Source organism: Meles meles, chromosome 1 (assembly GCF_922984935.1).
Source record: "Meles meles chromosome 1, mMelMel3.1 paternal haplotype, whole genome shotgun sequence".
NCBI classification, from domain to species: Eukaryota; Metazoa; Chordata; class Mammalia; order Carnivora; family Mustelidae; genus Meles; species Meles meles.
In genome coordinates, this window is record NC_060066.1 from 143,162,335 (window position 1) to 143,183,416 (window position 21,082).

Genomic DNA, 21,082 nt, shown 5'->3' on the forward strand with positions numbered 1-21,082 from the left:
TAAAAGGGAAACAGACTCACAGGCTATGAATCTAAAATTAATCAGCTTCACTTCAAGTATGTACAGTCTGTCACAGGCATTTTACCAGTAGGCACTATCTATTTGAAATGATCCTGAGATGCCAGCGAACAAACTCGGGAGCTCCCGTTGTCCCAGTGAGACATCTACAAATGCCACCTGTTACTTCTGAGAAGAGAAAGTGTGGAAGAGTAGAAAGAGCGCAAGAGCTGAGTAAATACTCTGGAGCTTCTGGAACCAGGTTCAACTTTATTTTAAGTAAGTCTTTAAGGACTCCAAACCTCAATTTCTAATCTAGATAATTAGATACACTCCAAGGGTCCTTTTAACCAAAAATCTGTGAGACTAGAACCAGAAAATCCTTACACCTGGTGCCGGGTGGAGCTAGAGTGGAATGGTTCCTTATTGTGGTAACATTCAAAAGACAACAGCAGACCACAGCCCATAATTTGCCCATTCTTTTTATAAATGACCTTCTCCATGATATAGCAAAAAGGTCTATAACTTGGGTTTGAATCCTGAACCCAGAATTAAATTTTGTGTTTGTTTCCTTCTCTAAGAAAGGAGGACATGATCTTACTTTGAGGAAGAAATAAAATCACGGACGTAAGAGAATCTACCACAGTTGACTGTCCACTGCAGGCATGTGATAAGGGGAATGTGTCTATGTCTATGTGGGTCTCTCTCCCCACCCCACCTCCCTAATAGTCAAATACAATGTTTTATGTTTCCTGTTCTCCTTGACCTTCATGGCATCTGACCACCCTCCTCTTTCTGAAAATCTCTTGGTCTCTCTGCCCCTACTGGATCCTTATCTATATCTTTGGATACTCCCTGTTCTGGCTTTGTTGGTTCTCTGTGCCTTTGTGAATGTACTATCATTATCTTCTTTGAAGGCATATTTTGGTCCTTCTACCAGGTATGGAAATTCATCTCTGTGATCTTCTCCTTGCCCATTGCCTTCCTTAGCTTATTCACACTTCCTACTTCCTTGGTTTCATTTATAATTTCTAGGCGAAAGACATCTAAATCTCTACCTCCATCCAGATCCATCACTTCTCATCTTCTAATACCTAGGATGCATTTTCATTTGAATTTCCAATATTACTTCATGCTCAATACTTCTGGCAAAAGGATTATGCTGTCGGTGTAATTCAGACTAAAGATCTCAGAACATTTCCGAATCTTTCTTCTCCATCACTTAACATCAGATGAGGTAACATCTTTCCAATCCATCTTTTGTCAGTCTTGCTTCTATCAGGGTCCCACAATGCCATGTGTCTGTTCTTATAATCACTTTCTAATGGGCTCCCTGCCCTCCTTCCTTCAATTCCTTCAACGTGCTCTGTACAGTTACCAGATTAGTGTAAGGAGTCACTTCTGACATCCTCTACTCAGAAACCTTCAATGGTTTCCAATGTCTCAACCAAAAAACCCAAACTTTTTATCCTGGCTTTAAGAAATGTTTCATACTCTGACCTCGAAAAGCTAGTTATCTTATCTCTATGTGTAACTTCCGTGTTTACCAGATTAGCCTGTTTTGTAGTTTCTCAAGCATGTGATATATACCTTAAATCTAAATACCTTTGCTGATTACATTTTCTTCCTCTAAAAATGCCTTCCTTCACCAATCTGGTTTACAAGAAGACTATCTTTCCAATGATTCTGGTCCAAAGTTATTCTTACCTTCTTTGGACTGGTATAAATTAACTATATACTGCCTTATAACAGCCAGCTCTTAGGATGCAGTTATGTATATCTACGTATACATCTTTTTTTTTTTAAGATTTTATTTATTTGACATACAGAGATCACAAGTAGGCAGAGAGGCAGGCAGAGTTGGGGGTGGGGGACAGGCTCCCTGCTGAGCAGAGTGCCCAATGCGGGGCTCGATCCCAGGACCCTGAGATCATGACCTGAGCCGATGGCAGAGGCTTTAACCCACTGAGCCACCCAGGTGCCCTACATATACATCTTTATCTGAAGAACTTGCTTCATGTATTTTTTTTTTTAATGTGTATTATGTTCTCTCTCAACTCTTTGAAGGATCAAGCAGTATGCATTTGTGTCCTCCACAGCACACAATCTATTGCCATACAAATTGCACAATCGGTAGTTGCACATGATTGTAAAGACACCATTTTCAGGGATTTTCATAAATATTAAAGGCACAGTTCTAGTGAAGATGGAGTCAGGAACATTTTTTCATGAAGCATTCTGACAGTCCTTAGAGTTTTCTCAAATTCTTTTAGGATCTCTCTGTAGCTAGTTAGATACATATACCAAATTATAGATGCACACACACACACACAGACGTAAAGTGAAAACACCTGTTTACTCTTAAGACTCAATAAACCCCATATTTCAGTGGCCATAACATTATTTCTGAATTTTATAAGATGGTCCAACTTAGATGCACTGGCCTAAATCACTTTATAAAAAGTTTTATTATTATTTATGCCAACTTGTAGCTCATAACAATAAAGAAACCCGATGTATGTATCTATCTCTACCATGTTTCAATTTCCAAGAAATCTCTAGCTCAATGACCTGAGTGATGATATACTAGGTTTCTGATTCCATGCCTACCCAATTTAAAGAAGATCCTACATCACAGTGAGGTGCCTAAGGAGCTCAGAGGAAGTGCTCTGCCTCCTTATACCTCTATATGATTAGAGTCCCTGACAGAAAATAAACAAATTATTAAAATGATTGTGGGTGAATGCACAATCTCTGCTACCATTTTGTGTGCGTAAGATTCAAAGACATTGAAAAGATTTTGCTTAAATGTAAGAAACTAGGATATTAAAATGATGCAGTATTAAAAATTTCCATAGAGTTACTCAACTTTGGGAATTTACACATCCACTACTAGAATAAAAACTGATTAATGAATAAGCATGCATTAAATTCTCTAGTTAGCCAACTCCTAATTCCTGTGCTCTAAAGTGTTTCAGTATTTCAAATAAAACAATGTCTACATAATTTTTAAGTATATTTCTGGCTAGTAGTTTGAAATCTGCTAGCCCACCCGGGCACTCTCCAAAAGTCACTCTTCCATTGTTCCCAGAGTCATGGAGTTTTAGCCTCTCTTGCAGTTAGGTACAGGCATGTGACTAAGTTCTTGTCAGTGGACTTAAGGCAGAAGTGATATGAGTAGGTTCTGGGCCTCTTGGTTAAAAAGAAATTGCTTGCCCTCCATTTCCTTCCTTCCCAACAAGCTGGAAGGCAGAAGTAGTGGTGACCCTAATTCAACCAAGCACTTAAGGACAACTTCCTAAAGAACAGCAGAATAACAATATGGAAGGAAAGTAGGTCCCTGAATAACCGTGTGGAGCAGAAATTGCTCTAAGAGTCTGGACCCCCTCACTTTTAGGCTTTTAAGTATGATAAAAATGATCTAATTTAGGGGCGCCTGGGTAGCTTGGTAGGTTAAGCTTCTGATTTCAGCTCAGGTCATGAGCTCAGGGTTCTGGGATGGAGCCCCATTGGAGCCCTGTATCCCTCATGCTCCACACTCAGCAGGAAGTCTGCTCTCCCTCTCCCTTTCCTTCTGCCCCTTTCTCCCTGCTCATGCTCTCTCTCCCTCAAATAAATAAAATCTTTAAATAAATAAAATAAATAATCTTATTTAAATTATTTGGGCTTCTTTTAGAAGCTCAGTATCTACTTTAATTTGCCCAACAAATATTTTCTTAGACAATATAAAAGTAGAAAAATAGATTGGGTTTTGCTTCCTTTATCAGTTGGGGGAGGAATTTTGCTCCTATCAACTAAAAGAAACAACCCAAATGCAGCCAGTAGCAAGGAAGACATGGAGAAAAGAAGAGACCATGAAAAATCAGAAACTGGTGAATATACACGTGTGCCAGATTTTAGCATAACAGTAATTCTCCCTTTTCTACATATGTTTGATGAATAAAGTCAACCCGGTATTTCCTACTGAGAGAAGCCAGATGAAGACAACTCAATCCCATCTTTATCACACACACCTTGATGATTCAGTCCACTAAGATCACCGAGATGAGACGCTGCATTGACTCCCCAGCAGTGACATCAGCACTTGGGCTTCCATACCCGTAACACTTATGGCTATCACTCAAATCCATGACCATCAAAATCTTCCTATTAGCCTTCTCCTACATTTTGGTCATATTTCAGAAATAGGATTTTCTATACATAAATATTTCTCTCTTCTAAAATCTGAAGTCCTTCAAATAAAAGGCAAAAACAAAAATACTCCAGCCTCTCTTCCCCTCCCACAAAACCCAGTTCAGTACACCACAGAAACAAAAAATTATGATCAGTTTTTTCACTTAAAAACCATCTATGTTTAGAAAGAACAATTCATTGTGAGCAAGATCCAGATGTTTTTAAAAGCATGAATATCAAAATGTTCTTTAGACTATTTAAATTATTAGTTTAGATATTTAACTCCTAAAACTGAAGTTTAAAAAAACGTAATAAAAATGTGATGCTTGACAGTGATGGCAATTATATTTACATTGAAATCCTTTTCTGCAAAGGATCTGGCTTTACACTTTATACAGAAAACTGAAGCTAAGAGTAAGCTCCCCAGATTTCCTGCTTGGACAAAAGCTTATCTGCATCTCTAGCCCCCTGCTGCCCTCATCTTTCAAAAGGTATTTCCTTCTCCTATCTTTGAATACCATCCTCACCGCCTTCTGAGATCCTGCTCCAACAATTTTTCTCTAGTTTCTTATATTAGCCATCACCCTGCTCTCTTTAGATATATAATATGCCCAAGTGTCTGTCATCTTAAAGAAACATTTCCTGATGCTTTTTGTTCCTCCTAAAGCCAAACTTCTCTCTCAAGAGTGGTTTTTCCTCTAGGTCTTCACTTCATTTCTCAGTTACTCCCTGACCCTTTGGATTCTACTTACATCACTTTCTCAAACATCCCTAATGACCTCCCCAGTGACAAATCTAAGGGACAGTTTTAAATCCTCAATTTGCTAACTCCTTCACAAGTGAAATTATTTTCCCATCTATTTGGACTCATCGGGTTTGCCTTCTGATTCTTTTACCGCAGGCTCCTTGTCATGCTCCTCACTCTCTGCCTACTCCTTAAAGGTTAGCATGTCCCAGAGCTACATATTGGCTCCCCTTCTTTTTCATTTCGTCCTCTTTTCATATTCTAGGTCTTCCAAGTGCAATTTCATTCGATCTCTTGTTTCAATTCTCACCTAATGCTGATGACTCCCCAATCTATAATTTAGTTCAGACCTATTTTTTGAGATACAAATACAATTTTTAGTGGATACCTCCACTTAACTTATACATGACTAAGAAATAAGATCCAATTTGAACTCATCATCTCTTTCTTCAACTCCATGATAACTGACCCTTCTGCTTTCTCTCTTTTAATGAAAGGAAACACCTATGGTCCCATCAGAAACCGGGAAAGAAGACAAGTCAAGGCTGACCCTGGGTTGTGCACCTTTGGCTGAGATAGAGAATACTGGTCTATCTGAAGCGTTCAAATAAAAATGAGCTGTAAAGAATTATATTGCTATCCTGTGATGCTTTTTACATATAAAATACTAACTATCCAGGGGCGCCTGGGTGGCTCAATGGGTTAAAGCCTCTGCCTTCGGCTCAGGTCATGATCTCAGGGTCCTGGGATCGAGCCCCACATCGGGCTCTCTGCTCTGCAGGGAGCCTGATTCCTCCTCTCTCTCTGCCTGCCTCTCTGCCTAGTTGTGATTTCTCTCTGTCAAATAAATAAAAATATATAAAAAAAAATACTAACTATCCAAATAATACCTTTTTCACAAGCCTTTCTGAGACACAATTGTAAAATTCATGTTCCATAAACAAACAAAGGTCAGGGAACTGTGAATTGGTAAGAACGGTGGAGGCAGAATTTTGTAAGTTAATGAGAGAATCAGGCAGCACTAAGTATGGATTTCTTCTAACCTCATTACTACCTTTTATAAACTAATACATACTTTTAGGTAGAATATTCTAAATTCATTATAATACTTATAGCTGTCAATAAGTCTAGTTAATTTAGAGTAAGAAATTAAAAAAAATACAAATTGGAGTAGGAAGTGTAATCCCAAGAGCAATGAGTACTTTTTTTTTTTTAAAGGCTTTATTTATTTATTTGACAGAGAGAGATCACAAGTAGGCAGAGAGGCAGGCAGAGAAGGAGGGGGAAGCAGGCTCCCTGCTGGTTTAATCCCAGGACGCTGACTGAGATCATGACCCAAGCCAAAGGCAGAGGCTTTAACCCACTGAGCCACCCAGCCACCCCATGTACTTAATAAACTGATTCTCCTTTAGATTGTTATTTACAGCATGTAACTATTTACTCTTTCTAGAACTATGACCCCCTCCCCTTGGTGTTCCACTAACAAAACAAAAGTTAGTAAAAAAATTTAATAATCTATAGGGCAGTTCAAAACCAAAATATTTATGGGGCGCCTGGGTGGCTCAGTGGGTTAAAGCCTCTGCCTTCAGCTCAGGTCATGGTCCCAGGGTGCTGGGATCAAGCCCGGCATCGGGCTCTCTGCTCAGCGGGGAGGGAGCCTGCTTCCCTTCCTCACTCTCTGCCTGCTTCTCTGCCTACTTGTGATCTCTGTCTGTCAAATGAATAAATAAAATCTTTAAAAAAAAAAAACCAAAATATTTATAATATTTAGAAAATGTGAGTGATGAGAATTATAGGCACAGTTAATATTCCTTAGAAGCCATAAGAAGCCCTACGTTGAACAAAGAACTGAGGTTATTCAAACTTGGGTATCTGGCCGATATCTTCTCAAAATGAACAAAGTGTACCTGCCCCTTGGCAGAAAACAACTGACAGTGCTGGTAGCCCAGCGGTCCCCAAATGGAGCTGTTTTGACCCAGCAGGTGACATCTGGCAAGGTCTGCACACATTTTCAGTTCTCACCACTGGGGTGTATGGGGGGATGCTACTAGTTAGAGGTCAGAGATACTGGTTAACATCCTATGTGTACAAGCAGCCCCTTACCACAAGCTGTCTGGCCCAAAACAACAACAGTGTCGAGGCTGAGAAATCCTGTGGCAGCTGGTGACAAAAGTTAAGCTTTCAAGCAAAAATAAAAAATTTTGGAAAACTCAATCTGCCCCCATAAGTCTGATAGTTTCCCAATATGTAAAGACTTCTCTGATGAGATCAGTAATGATATTAATGAATGTCAATTTCTGGTATTGTATAATAAATGTGTCAACATTTGGAAGGTCCACATAACCTAGTGTATGAATATGTTTCCAAAGTCCAATGCATGATGATATACAATTACGCTCAGTTTAAAATATCCATTCAAAGTGTTTAAAAATATATAAATGGATTTTAATGTAGCAGAACATAAAAAGTTCACTGCTGTGGTTTCAGATTTCGTATTAGTGTAGTATTAAAGAAGAACACCCACAATCTTCTAAAAAAGGCTCTTAAAATCCTCTGTTTTCCGATTACATATCGGTGTAAACCTGGATCTTCTTTATACATTCAACCAAAAGAACATATTCAACAGATGGATTCAATAGCAGATATAAAAATCCAACTGTCTACATTAAGCCAGATATTTTTAAAAAGTTGCAAAAATGTAAAATACAACTCTATACTTTTTTGAAAAATGGTTATTTGCATTAAAATGCATTATTTATGTTACCGTATGATGGGTTTCCTACTGTTACTTTCAAATTAGTATTTTTAAAATTTCCCAGTAAACTGGGCATAAAATTTATTTATTGATACTGGCAAATGTCACACAAACAAAAGCTCTTTGGGGGGTCCCTAATAACTTAGGAGTAAACAGAGTTCTAAGACTACAAAGTTTAAGAATCACTGATTTCTCTATATAGTTCTTTAATGCTTGCCTCTGTATTATTTAATATACATCTTTTCCAGGTCCTGGACATTATACTAAGTAAATCTCCAGTCACAAATACAAAGAACAGAGTATATGAAATCACCTAAATAAAACAAATCATCTGTTCCTTACAAGATCAGCTGAAAGCTATCATAGATATACATGTCCCTGAAATGTGTTTGAAATTACTGTTTGACAGTGGAAGGAAGAAGCAGTTTAGATGATCAGGTACTGCAGTTTAAAACAATAGTTGCCGTGAGTGCTGAGCTGAATACTGCCTAATATACTTCGAGTATCATTTAATACAACTTAATGGAAATGAAGCCAATGCAAGGTATTTCCAACCTTTACCAGGTATTTCCTATGTCATCATAGCCACCTTTTAATCGCTCTTATCTTCAAATATGCTGCCATTTAAAAAATGTTATATGCCATCCACTCTTATCAACTCTATAGATATGAGTTTATTAATGAATGAAAGCTCTTTCCAGTTAAAAATATGGAGTTACTTGCATTAAAACAACATTATTTAACTAATTAGGTCCCAGAATGTTGCCAACACTTGTGTCATGAGAAACAAGACAAATTATTAAAAATGTGTATGTTTCAATACATTTCAAGACCAAAAAGGTCCATTTTGCCTATCATAAAGCAAAGTAATTGTTCTCTTTAATAAAGCATTTGTAGATGGCCCTGTCTTCATGAGAATTAATATAATACAAAAGTATTTTGCTGATTTACTAATATTACATCTAAATAAACAAGTATATTAATATGTATTTTATAATGACATAAAACCAAAGACAAAACCAAAAACAAACCAAACCCTATCATTATCAGGGTGAAGAATGGTTAAGTCTCCAGGCTTGGAGGGCATATCTACCTAAATCTTTCAAATATGAAAGGAAAATGATGTTAAAATATTTGCCTGAATTTTTCTGTGGGTATTGAGAATGCAACTTGGGAACATCTCTCATACGCAAATGTTGGGTAGAATGTTGTATTCCCTCCCTCCTTTTTAAAGGGAATAGAGGGCTTAAGACAGTGAGCTCTGGAATTAGAGTACCTGGATTTAAATTCCAGTTCTACCATTTACTGGTAGTACAATGCTGGACAAGGTACTTAACCTTTCTGTGCCTCAGTTTCCTTATCTGTAAAATAGAGACAAGAACAGCAGCTACCTCACAGAACCATTGTACAGGCTACCTGAAAAAATACATATAACTTAAAACAGTGCTTGTTAAAAAAAAACAAAAACAAACAAAAAAAACCCAGCGCTTGTTATAGATGTGAGCTAACAGTGTTTTATTAAGTGTTACTATTACCCAATTCCCCAAACAATCTAGGTCAGCCACCACTAAACCATGGTATCCAGGACTGACGGTGACAGACGGTGCATGCAGGAACCAATAGGACTACAAATCTTCTCTTTACCCACACTAATACTCCTTTGGTCAAAGGAGAGAGATGGATATTAACATCTATCGAGTAAAAACAGTGTAAATCAAAAGAAGGGGGGAAAAAAAACCAGTGTAAATCAAAGGGCTAAAATTAAAAAAAAAAAAAGGGGGAGGAGTCAAGATGGTGGAGAAGTAGCAGCCTGAGACTACATCAGGTAGCAGGAGATCAGCTCGATAGCTTATCTAAACATTGCAAACACCTACAAATCCAACGGGAGAGCGAAGAGAAGAAGAACAGCGACTCTAGAAACAGAAAATCAACCACTTTCTGAAAGGTAGGACTGGCGGAGAAGTGAATCTAAAACGACGGGAAGATAGACCGCGGGGGGAGAGGCCGGCTCCCGGCAAGCGGCAGAGGAACGGAGCACAAAATCAGGACTTTTAAAAGTCTGTTCCACTGAGGGACATTGCTCCAGAGGCTAAAGCAGGGTGAAGCCCACGTGGGGTCAGCGTGGCCCCAGGCCCCGCAGGGTCACAGAAGGATCGGGGGTGTCAGAGTGTCGGAGAGCTCGCAGGTATTAGAACGGAGAAGCCGGCTGCAGAGACAGAGCCGAGGACTGAACTCTCAGCTCGGGGTTACATTCAACTGGTCGCGGGCTGGGTGAGCTCGGAGCGCGGCTAGAGGCTGGGGATACGGGAGTGATTGGGTGCTGTCCTCTGGGGGCGCACTGAGGAGTGGGGCCCCAGGCTCTCGGCTCCTCCGGGCCGGAGACTGGGAGGCCGCCATTTTCATTCCCGTCCTCCGGAACTCTACGGAAAGCGTTCAGGGAACAGAAGCTCCCAAAAGCGAACCCGAGCAGATTACTTAGTCCGGCCGCCGGTAAGGGTGGTGCAATCCCGCCTCGGGCAAAGACACTTGAGAGTCACTACAACAGGCCCCTCCCCCAGAAGATCAACAAAATATCCAGCCAGGACGAAGTTCATCTATCAAGGAAAGTAGGTTCAATTCCTAAGACAGCAGAGCAATTCCAGAGGAGGAGAAAGCAAAGCACGGAACTCATGGCTTTCTCCCCATGATTCTTTAGTCTTGCGGCTACTTCAATTTTTCTTTTTCTTTTTTCAATTTTTTTTTTCTTTTTTCTTCTGCTAAATTTTTTAAAACTTTTACCCTTTTCTTTTTTAACGTTTTTTGACTAGTTCATCTAAATATATATTTTTTTCTTTTTTATATTTTTTTCTTTGTTTTATTTTTTAAATTTTTTTTTTTCCAGAACCTGTTTTTATCCCCTTTCTCCCCCCCACAATTAGGGGTCTCTTCTGATTTGGTTACAGCGCATTTTTCTGGGGTCTTTGCCACCCTTTTAGTAGTTTATTTGCTCCTTCATATCCTCTTATCTGGACAAAATGACAAGGCGGAAAAAATCACCACAAACAAAAGAACAAGAGACAATATCGAAGGCTAGGGACCTGATTAGGTGTTGATTAACACAGACATTGGTAATATGTCAGATCAAGAGTTCAGAATGACGATTCTGAACATTCTAGCCGGGCTCGAAAAAGGCATGGAAGATATTAGAGAAACCCTCTCTGGAGATATTAAAGCCCTTTCTGGAGAAATTAAAGAACTAAAATCTAACCAAGTTGAAATCAAAAAAGCTATTAATGAGGTGCAATCAAAAATGGAGTCTCTCACTGCTAGGATAAATGAGGCAGAAGAAAGAATTAGTGATATAGAAGACCAAATGACAGAATAAGGAAGCCGAGCAAAAGAGGGACAAACAGCTACTGGACCATGAGGGGAGAATTCGAGAGATAAGTGACACCATAAGACGAAACAACATTAGAATAATTGGGATTCCAGAAGAAGAAGAAACAGAGAGGGGAGCAGAAGGTCTATTGGAGAGAATCATTGGAGAGAATTTCCCTAATATGGCAAAGGGAACAAGCATTAAAATCCAGGAGATGCAGAGAACCCCCCTCAAAGTCAACAAGAATAGGTCCACACCCCGTCACCTAATAGTCAAATTTACAAGTCTTAGTGACAAAGAGAAAATCCTGAAAGCAGCCCGAGAAAAGAAGTCTGTAACATACAATGGTAAAAATATTAGATTGGCGGCAGACTTATCCACAGAGACCTGGCAGGCCAGAAAGAGCTGGCATGATATATTCAGAGCACTCAACGAGAAAAACATGCAGCCAAGAATACTCTATCCAGCTAGGCTATCATTGACAATAGAAGGAGAGATAAAAAGCTTCCAGGACAAACAAAAACTGAAAGAATTTGCAAACACCAAACCAGCTCTACAGGAAATATTGAAAGGGGTCCTCTAAACAAAGAGAGAGCCTAAAAGTAGTAGATCAGAAAGGTACAGAGACAATATACAGTAACAGTCACCTTACAGACTAATAATGGCACTAAATTCATATCTCTCAATAGTTACCCTGAATGTTAATGGGCTAAATGCCCCAATCAAAAGACACAGGGTATCAGAATGGATAAAAAAACAAAACCCATCAGTATGTTGCCTACAAGAAACTCATTTTAGATGCGAAGACACCTCCAGATTTAAAGTGAGGGGGTGGAAAACAATTTACCATGCTAATGGGCATCAGAAGAAAGCTGGGGTGGCAATCCTTATATCAGATCAATTAGATTTTAAGCCAAAGACTATAATAAGAGATGAGGAAGGACACTATATCCTACTCAAAGGGTATGTCCAACAAGAAGATCTAACAATTTTAAATATCTATGCCCCTAACGTGGGAGCAGCCAACTATATAAACCAATTAATAACAAAATCAAAGAAATACATCAATAATAATACAATAATAGTAGGGGACTTGAACACTCCCCTCACTGAAATGGACAGATCATCCAAGCAAAAGATCAACAAGGAAATAAAGGCCCTAAATGACACACTGGACCAGATGGACATCACAGATATATTCAGAACATTTCATCCCAAAGCAACAGAATACACATTCTTCTCTAGTGCACATGGAACCTTCTCCAGAATAGATCACATCCTGGGTCACAAATCAGGTCTCAACCGGTATCAAAAGGTTAGGATCATTCCCTGCATATTTTCAGACCACAATGCTCTGAAGCTAGAACTCAATCACAAGAGGAAAGCTGGAAAGAACCCAAATACATGGAGACTAAACAGCATCCTTCTAAAGAATGAATGGGTTAACCAGGAAATTAAAGAAGAATTGAAAAAATTCATGGAAACAAATGATAATGAAAATCTGTGGGACACAGCAAAGGCAGTCCTGAGAGGAAAATATACAGCGGTACAAGCCTTTCTCAAGAAACAAGAAAGGTCTCAAGTACACAACCTAACCCTACACGTAAAGGAGCTGGAGAAAGAACAAGAAAGAAACCCTAAACCCAGCAGGAGAAGAGAAATCATAAAGATCAGAGCAGAAATCAATGAAATAGAAACCAAAAAAACAATAGAAAAAATCAATGAAACTAGGAGCTGGTTCTTTGAAAGAATCAATAAGATTGATAAACCCCTGGCCAGATTCATCAAAAAGAAAAGAGAAAGGACCCAAATAAATAAAATCATGAATGAAAGAGGAGAGATCACAACTAACACCAAAGAAATACAGACAATTATAAGAACATACTATGAGCAACTCTACGCCAACAAATTTGACAATCTGGAAGAAATGGATGCATTCCTAGAGACATATAAACTACCACAACTGAACCAAGAAGAAATAGAAAACCTGAACAGGCCCATAACCAGTAAGGAGATTGAAACAGTCATCAAAAATCTCCAAACAAACAAAAGCCCAGGGCCAGACGGCTTCCCAGGGGAATTCTACCGAACATTTAAAGAAGAACTAATTCCTATTCTCCTGAAACTGTTCCAAAAAATAGAAATGGAAGGAAAACTTCCCAACTCATTTTATGAGGCCAGCATCACCTTGATCCCAAAACCAGACAAGGATCCCACCAAAAAAGAGAACTACAGACCAATATCCTTGATGAACACAGATGCAAAAATTCTCGCCAAAATACTAGCCAATAGGATTCAATAGTACATTAAAAGGATTATTCACCACGATCAAGTGGGATTTATTCCAGGGCTGCAGGGTTGGTTCAACATCCGCAAATCAATCAATGTGATAGAACACATTAATAAAAGAAAGAACAAGAACCATATGATACTCTCAATAGATGCTGAAAAAGCATTTGACAAAGTACAGCATCCCTTCCTGATCAAAACTCTTCAAAGTGTAGGGATAGAGGGCACATACCTCAGTATTATCAAAGCCATCTATGAAAAACCCACCGCAAATATCATTCTCAATGGAGAAAAACTGAAAGCTTTTCTGTTAAGGTCAGGAACACGGCAGGGATGTCCATTATCACCACTGCTATTCAACATAGTACTAGAAGTCCCAGCCTCAGCAATCAGACAACAAAAAGAAATTAAAGGCATCCAAATTGGTAAAGAAGAAGTCAAACTATCACTCTTCGCAGATGATATGATACTATATGTGGAAAACCCAAAAGACTCCACTCCAAAACTGCGAGAACTTGTACAGGAATTCAGTAAAGTGTCAGGATATAAAATCAATGCACAGAAATCAGTTGCATTTCTGTACACCAACAAGACTGAAGAAAGAGAAATTAATGAGTCAATCCCATTTACAATTGCACCCAAAACTATAAGATACCTAGGAATAAACCTAACCAAAGAGACTAAGAATCTATACACAGAAAATTATAAAGTACTCATGAAAGAAATTGAGGAAGACACAAAAAAATGGAAAAATGTTCCATGCTCCTGGATTGGAAGAATAAATATTGTGAAAATGTCTATGCTACCTAAGCAATCTACACATTTAATGCAATCCCTATCAAAATACCATCCATTTCTTTCAAAGAAATGGAACAAATAATCCTAAAATTTATATGGAACCAGAAAAGACCTCGAATAGCCAAAGGAATATTGAAAAAGAAAGCCAAAGTTGGTGGCATCACCATTCCGGACTTCAAGCTCTATTACAAAGCTGTCATCATCAAGACAGCATGGTACTGGCACAAAAACAGACACATAGATCAGTGGAACAGAATAGAGAGCCCAGAAATCGACCCTCAACTCTATGGTCAACTAATCTTCGACAAAGCAGGAAAGAATGTCCAATGGAAAAAAGACAGCCTCTTCAATAAATGGTGCTGGGAAAATTGGACAGCCACATGCAGAAAAATGAAATTGGACCACTTCCTTACACCACACACGAAAATAGACTCCAAATGGATGAAGGACCTCAATGTGAGAAAGGAATCCATCAAAATCCTTGAGGAGAATGCAGGCAGCAACCTCTTTGACCTCAGCCGTAGCAACATCTTCCTAGGAACAATGTCAAAGGCAAGGGAAGCAAGGGCAAAAATGAACTATTGGGATTTCATCAAGATCAAAAGCTTTTGCACAGCAAAGGAAACAGTTAACAAAACCAAAAGAGAACTGACAGAATGGGAGAAGATATTTGCAAACGACATATCAGATAAAGGGCTAGTATCCAAAATCTATAAGGAACTTAGCAAATTCAACACCCAAAAAACAAACAATCCAATCAAGAAATGGGCAGAGGACATGAACAGACATTTCTGCAAAGAAGACATCCAGATGGCCAACAGACACATGAAAAAGTGCTCCACGTCACTCGGCATCAGGGAAATACAAATCAAAACCACAATGAGATATCACCTCACACCAGTCAGAATGGCTAAAATTAACAAGTCAGGAAATGACAGATGCTGGAGAGGATGTGGAGAAAGGGGAACCCTCCTACACTGTTGGTGGGAATGCAAGCTGGTGCAACCACTCTGGAAAACAGCATGGAGGTTCCTCAAAATGTTGAAAATAGAACTACCCTATGACCCAGCAATTGCACTACTGGGTATTTACCCTAAAGATACAAACATAGTGATCCGAAGGGGCACGTGTACCCGAATGTTTATAGCAGCAATGTCTACAATAGCCAAACTATGGAAAGAACCTAGATGTCCATCAACAGATGAATGGATAAAGAAGATGTGGTATATATACACAATGGAATACTATGCAGCCATCAAAAGAAATGAAATCTTGCCATTTGCGACGACGTGGATGGAACTAGAGCGTATCATGCTTAGTGAAATAAGTCAATCGGAGAAAGACAACTATCATATGATCTCCCTGATATGAGGACATGGAGAAGCAACATGGAGGGGTAGGAGATAGGAGAAGAATAAATGAAACAAGATGGGATTGGGAGGGAGACAAACCATAAATGACTCTTAATCTCACAAAACAAACTGGGGGTTGCTGGGGGGAGGTGGGATTGGGAGAGGGGGAGGGGGCTATGGACATTGGGGAGGGTAAGTGCTATCGTGAGTGCTGTGAAGTGTGTAAACCTGGCGATACACAGACCTGTACCCCTGGGGATAAAAATACATTATATGTTTATTAAAAAAAAAAAAAATTTGGAAGGGGAGGCGAACCATAAGAGACTATGGACTCTGAAAAACAACCTGAGGGTTTTGAAGGGTCAGGGGTGGGAGGTTGGGGGAACAGGTGGTGGGTAATGGGGAGGGCACATTTTGCATGGAGCACTGGGTGTTGTGCAAAAAGAATGAATACTGTTACGCTGAAAAAATAAATAAAATGGAAAAAAAAAAGGAAGGAAGGAAGGAGGAAAGGAAGAAAGGGAAGAAGTGTTGGAGTGAATTTAGAAATAACTATCAGCAAATTCTAAAGTACTAGATCACAAAAGAGTTGTATTATTCCATTTTATAAAATGTTGTTGAATCACCATAATAACCTAAGTATATATATACATTTTAGAAGATTATCTAATACTAAGAGATCAGTGGATGCCTCCCCCCGCCAAAAAAAAAAAACCACAAAAGGTCTGGTCGATTATCTGTCTTTGGATCAGTACCTTATGCCTAAACCTTTGAGACTAAGGAAAGGAACAGCAATTTCTAGAAAAGAGAAAAAAGTAAATAAAACAAAATAAATCACCTCCTCATGTGACACACAAGGCACATATAACTTAAGTGAAAAATTAATTGCTGGATGTTAATTATTTTATCAGGTATCTCGCATCATGATTACATAACACTTTAGGTTCAAAAGGTGCAGAATTCACTCATTCAACTCATTTGCTAAAAGCACTTACCAGATGAACTAAGAAGCACTGTGCTAAACAATAGGGAAACAAGGAAGAATGAAATCTATCCCCTGCTTCAGGAAGTTTAGAATATCCTGGAGAAGACATATGGAAACAACTCAAATACCACAAATAAATGCTTTAAAAAAGGGGTTTGAATGGAGTCTCCGGGAGCCTTAAAAGCAATATGACTAACCTGTGGGGCACCAGAAAAGACTTCACCGAAGAGCTAACATCTGAGCTGGCCCTAAAAAGTGGATAGTTTTCCAGAGTGAAGGAGAAACATTCTAAATATGGGGAATAACACGTGTGCCCAAAGTACATGGTGACAGTAAGCATGGAGGACAGCAACACTTCTCGTGGCCGAAGCACTGGGCGTCTGAGGGAAAAGGCAGCAGGAGAAGTCAGTCTCAGATTGTGTCAGACTGTGTCTCCTGTGCTTTGAGTCAACTTGTGAGCAACGGGGTCCCAGGAAAGGTGTCCCACAAGCAAAGTGACATGTCAGTTTGGTTTCTCAGGAAAACAACACTGGTGCTACTCTGGGGATGCACTGAAAGAGAAGACAACCCAATTCTGAACCTGCTAATAAGTAAGAACTCTGGGACTATTCTCATCTCATCTGAAAAAACCCAGCTGCTTCAGCAAAACAGTGTTCCCAAACTGATGAGCACCAATCACAAATCAATATAAACTGCCACCATCGAGACTAAAAGAACCAAAGTACAATACACAAAATTCCTCATATGAATGAAGAATTACAACGGTCTCACAGAAAATTGTTAGGACTGTAGTAAGAGAAATATTCAGCCCTGGAACTAAAGTAAAGTATCTTTTTTGAAAGAACAAAAAACTATGTGTACACCAAAATATCAACTGTAAGTTTGACTTTTGCTTCTTTATACTTTTGGGTTCTTTTCAAAATTTCCACAATAAGCAAGTAGTAAGTAGTACATTAATAATAAAAAATTTTTTAAAAGCACACTGTTCATTGCAGTTGATAAACAATTATCTTTGTAAACATCCCCAAACTAAAATATTACCTTTTTGTCTCCTTGTTTTCGTCTTCTTAACCCAGGTCTATAATCATCTCCAAATCTCAGAAAGTAATAGTAAGAAACTAGCCTCTCGATAGGATCCCTTATGACATTAATGTAAATTGGCTTCTTCTTCACACCAAATCTGAAACAGAGCGAAAATGTAAAAGGTGAAATCTCTATTTTTGTTCTGTTTTGGGGTATCCTGAAATTAAAAGTTTGAGGTATAAATTCTATAAGGAAAGAAGAACACAAGTTTATTTAAATAAAATAGAATATGTGGAGATAAGGAAATTGTTTATGATTATTTATGTTACAATACAGTGAAACAGGAAATAAGAATTTAAAAATTACTGCTGAAGATAAAGAAGAGAAGGGAAATTTGAATGAAAGACAATTTTAAATTTTACTAGCAAGAATTATATAAAACATTTTAATTTTATGTAGCAATGATTTTTCATTTCTGGCCCACCAAACCAGACACCCGTTATCAATAGATACGTTAAATCCGCACAAGTGTGACCACTGGAGTCTACCTTCTGCTATTGCTGACTTTAAAGACAAGAGCGAAGGACATTTGGTTTCCAGCACTGTTTCCTTGGGGAATGAGAAAGTGAAGGAACAGGGGAGACAGAGAAGGCTTTTACTTTAGCAACCCATGCAACTCTGGGAATCATCCAACTGCCTCCTGTTCTAATATCCTCACTTGTCCCAGTCTTTAAACTTTTCGTGTTATCTTCACCTCTACTTTCCTTTATTCTTCATTTAGTACAGTTACCAATCATTTAGATTTTTGTGCTGTCAGCTTCCCCACAGATCTGACTTGTCCTCATCACTCCCTTCTTTTCCACCACCACCCTCTCCCAAGGTGTCTTGTTGGCATCACTGCAATAACCTCATTGGTTTTCTTGCAGCGGTGTCTCTCCTTTTCAATCTACCTTCCAGACCAATTCCCAACTGATATTACTAAAACAACATTTATTAGATCATTCTTCTTAGGAACTTGGAATAACTACTATTTGTGTTGACATCAAACTCAAACTCCTTTGGTTACTAATGCCTGCTGGCCTGTGTCTCGGGTACCATCTTACTGACCTTACTTTATTTTTAACTGTCCTTAAAGAAATCATCTGTTAGAGTTAGGCCCACCCCTTCTACCTCTCCCAGCATATAACACATTCCTATTTCTCCTTACATGACCCTGCTCATTCTGTCTTCCTTAACTAGAATGTCATTCTCATTTTTCTATTCTTTCTATTACATTAATTCATTTGAAAAATACTTTTTTGGTGCACCCAATACATGCCAGCACTATTCTCATACTAGGAGTACAATGGTAAGAAAAAAAAAAAGACAAAATTCCTTGCCCTAGTGGAGCCAACATTCTATTTGGGGGAGACAGAACATAAAAAATAAAATATGTGAGATGGTAAAAAGTACTAAGGAAAGGGGCGCCTGGGTGGCTCAGTGGGTTAAAGACTCTGCCTTCGGCTCAGGTCATGATCCCAGGGTCCTGGGATTGAGCCCCGCATCGAGCTCTCTGCTCCATGGGGAGCCTGCTTCCTCCTCTCTCTCTCTGCCTGCCTCTCTGCCTACTTGTGATCTCTCTCTGTCAAATAAATAAATAAAATCTTAAAAAAAAAAAAAAAGTACTAAGGAAAAAAATGATGCAGTGAAAGGGAATAGGGACTGCCAGAAGTGGGGAGAGTACAATTTGAAATAGGGATTTCCAGGCAGGCCTCTGGAACAGAATGTTCCTGGAGATGAAACTCCAGGAGTATGAAGCCCCCACCCCTTGCAAGCTGCGAACTGCCAGGCATTTTCAAGAATAGCAAGGAGATGAGCCTGGCTGCAGCAGAATCAGAAAGTGAGTAGGGAGAAGGGGGTGGGGTGGAACAAGTACAGATCAGAGGTTTACAAGCATCAGGAGGGAAGCCTGAGTCAGCAGAGAAGTGTCACGATATGGGTTGTAATGTATGAGACGGTGACTATAGTTACCAACAATGTATTGTAAACCTGAAGTTGCTATGGAGAACAGACTTCGAGCGTTCCTGCCATAAGGACAGCAACAGGATGGCAATTGTGTGACCTGAAGGATGTGGTAACTAACCTTACTGTGCTAAACACCAAACAATACATGTGTATCAAATCATCACATTGTACACCTTAAACTCACCCAATGTATATGTCAATACATCTCAATAAAGCAGGAGAGAAAAAAAACCACCATTGGCTGCTGTTTGGGAACACAATGCAGAGGGGCAATAAAGAAATCCTGTAAAGCCTAGGAAGCCTAGGGCTCAAGTGCTATCTGCTTTCACTGACACCTGCACCCGGGAGATAATGCTCTCCGGCGATTCCATTCATTGCTTGTCCTACTAGTGTTTCTCTTGTAAGTCTTACTAGCCATTAGAGAACAGCCATAGTACTGTACACTTCTTTTATATATTTCACAGGGCTGAGTATACATAAATACTTGCCTGCCGACTAGTACTAATTTGAAAGATTAAAAAAAATTTGCAATCTCTCCTAAAATAGGAATCACGATGAGAAATGAGAGACCTAAGCTTCAGTTGTGTGACTCTGATAAGAGAGAGTGAAAGTTGCTTATTCTTTTAACCACTCTTGATATGTTCGTTCATCTGTTCACAGAAACCTTCAATTTTAGCTCACAGCTTAGAACTTAAATTTCCTTTCTTACTAAAATCTTTTTCCAAAGGCACTAAAAAGCATATAGCTAAACTAACCAATTTCACATTTCCCCATTACTTCTGCCCACTGCAATCAATGTCTTACACTCAGCAGGCACTCTATAAATGTTTTCTACTTGGTTCTTAAGCAAATGAGCAGTGAAAAGAGAGAGTATAGAAGAGAAAAAGCAAGGTGCCTGGATAACACGATTCTTTCAGCCTCTGAATTACTGAAAATTAACAAACCAGGAAATTCCTAATTTACAAATAAGTTATATTCTATAAGAACCACTGGTGTGTGAGAAGGGGTCAGCGGTCATGACTTCTAGTTCTTTTCTCACCACTAAGTGACTTAAAGTCACTAAAATTCTGTGTATATGACGAAATACTGCAAACTACAGAAAGTCCCCTTTCAAACATCATTATAATATTAAAGCTGTAAGTTGATCAGAATAGGTATGCATTTTTTCCACTCAACTCATAAAACTGATAATGCAGTGAACAACTTTCTCACAAGTTTTTAAAAGAGGAAGCAGTATCATTGCCAAACATATGGCACTGCCACCTGAGGCATTACAGTAGAAGCTCCATGAGGCCAGGGACTGCTTCCCTCTTATTTACTCATGGCTTTATTGTTGGTGTTCAGCATAGTGCCGAACACACGGGTGTCAAATATTACAGAATGAGTTGAATAGACTGCTGGGAAGTAACCACTTAGTCAGCCTTTCTGTAGGACAGAGTACTCAGTAGCAAGAAGAGCCAGGGTGGGGGGGCTGGGGAGGAGCCATCAGAAATATACAGTTGAGGGGCACCTGGGTGGCTCAGTGGACTGAGCACTGGACTCTTGGTTTCAACTTGGGTCATGATCTCGGGGTTGTGAGATCAAGCCCCGAGTAAGGCGCCAC

At 39.1% G+C, this 21,082-nt stretch overlaps 1 protein-coding gene across 2 annotated transcripts in view; it reads right to left on the reverse strand.

Annotated features, from left to right (window-relative positions):
* Nucleotides 1-21,082, reverse strand: part of HS2ST1 (heparan sulfate 2-O-sulfotransferase 1) — a 175,174-nt gene that overhangs the window by 5,394 nt on the left and 148,698 nt on the right. For both annotated transcript variants that reach the window (XM_046024601.1, XM_046024608.1), the window contains exon 4: nucleotides 17,494-17,632. In XM_046024601.1, coding sequence (XP_045880557.1) covers nucleotides 17,494-17,632 — 139 coding nt within the window. The remainder of the gene's footprint in view (nucleotides 1-17,493; nucleotides 17,633-21,082) is intronic.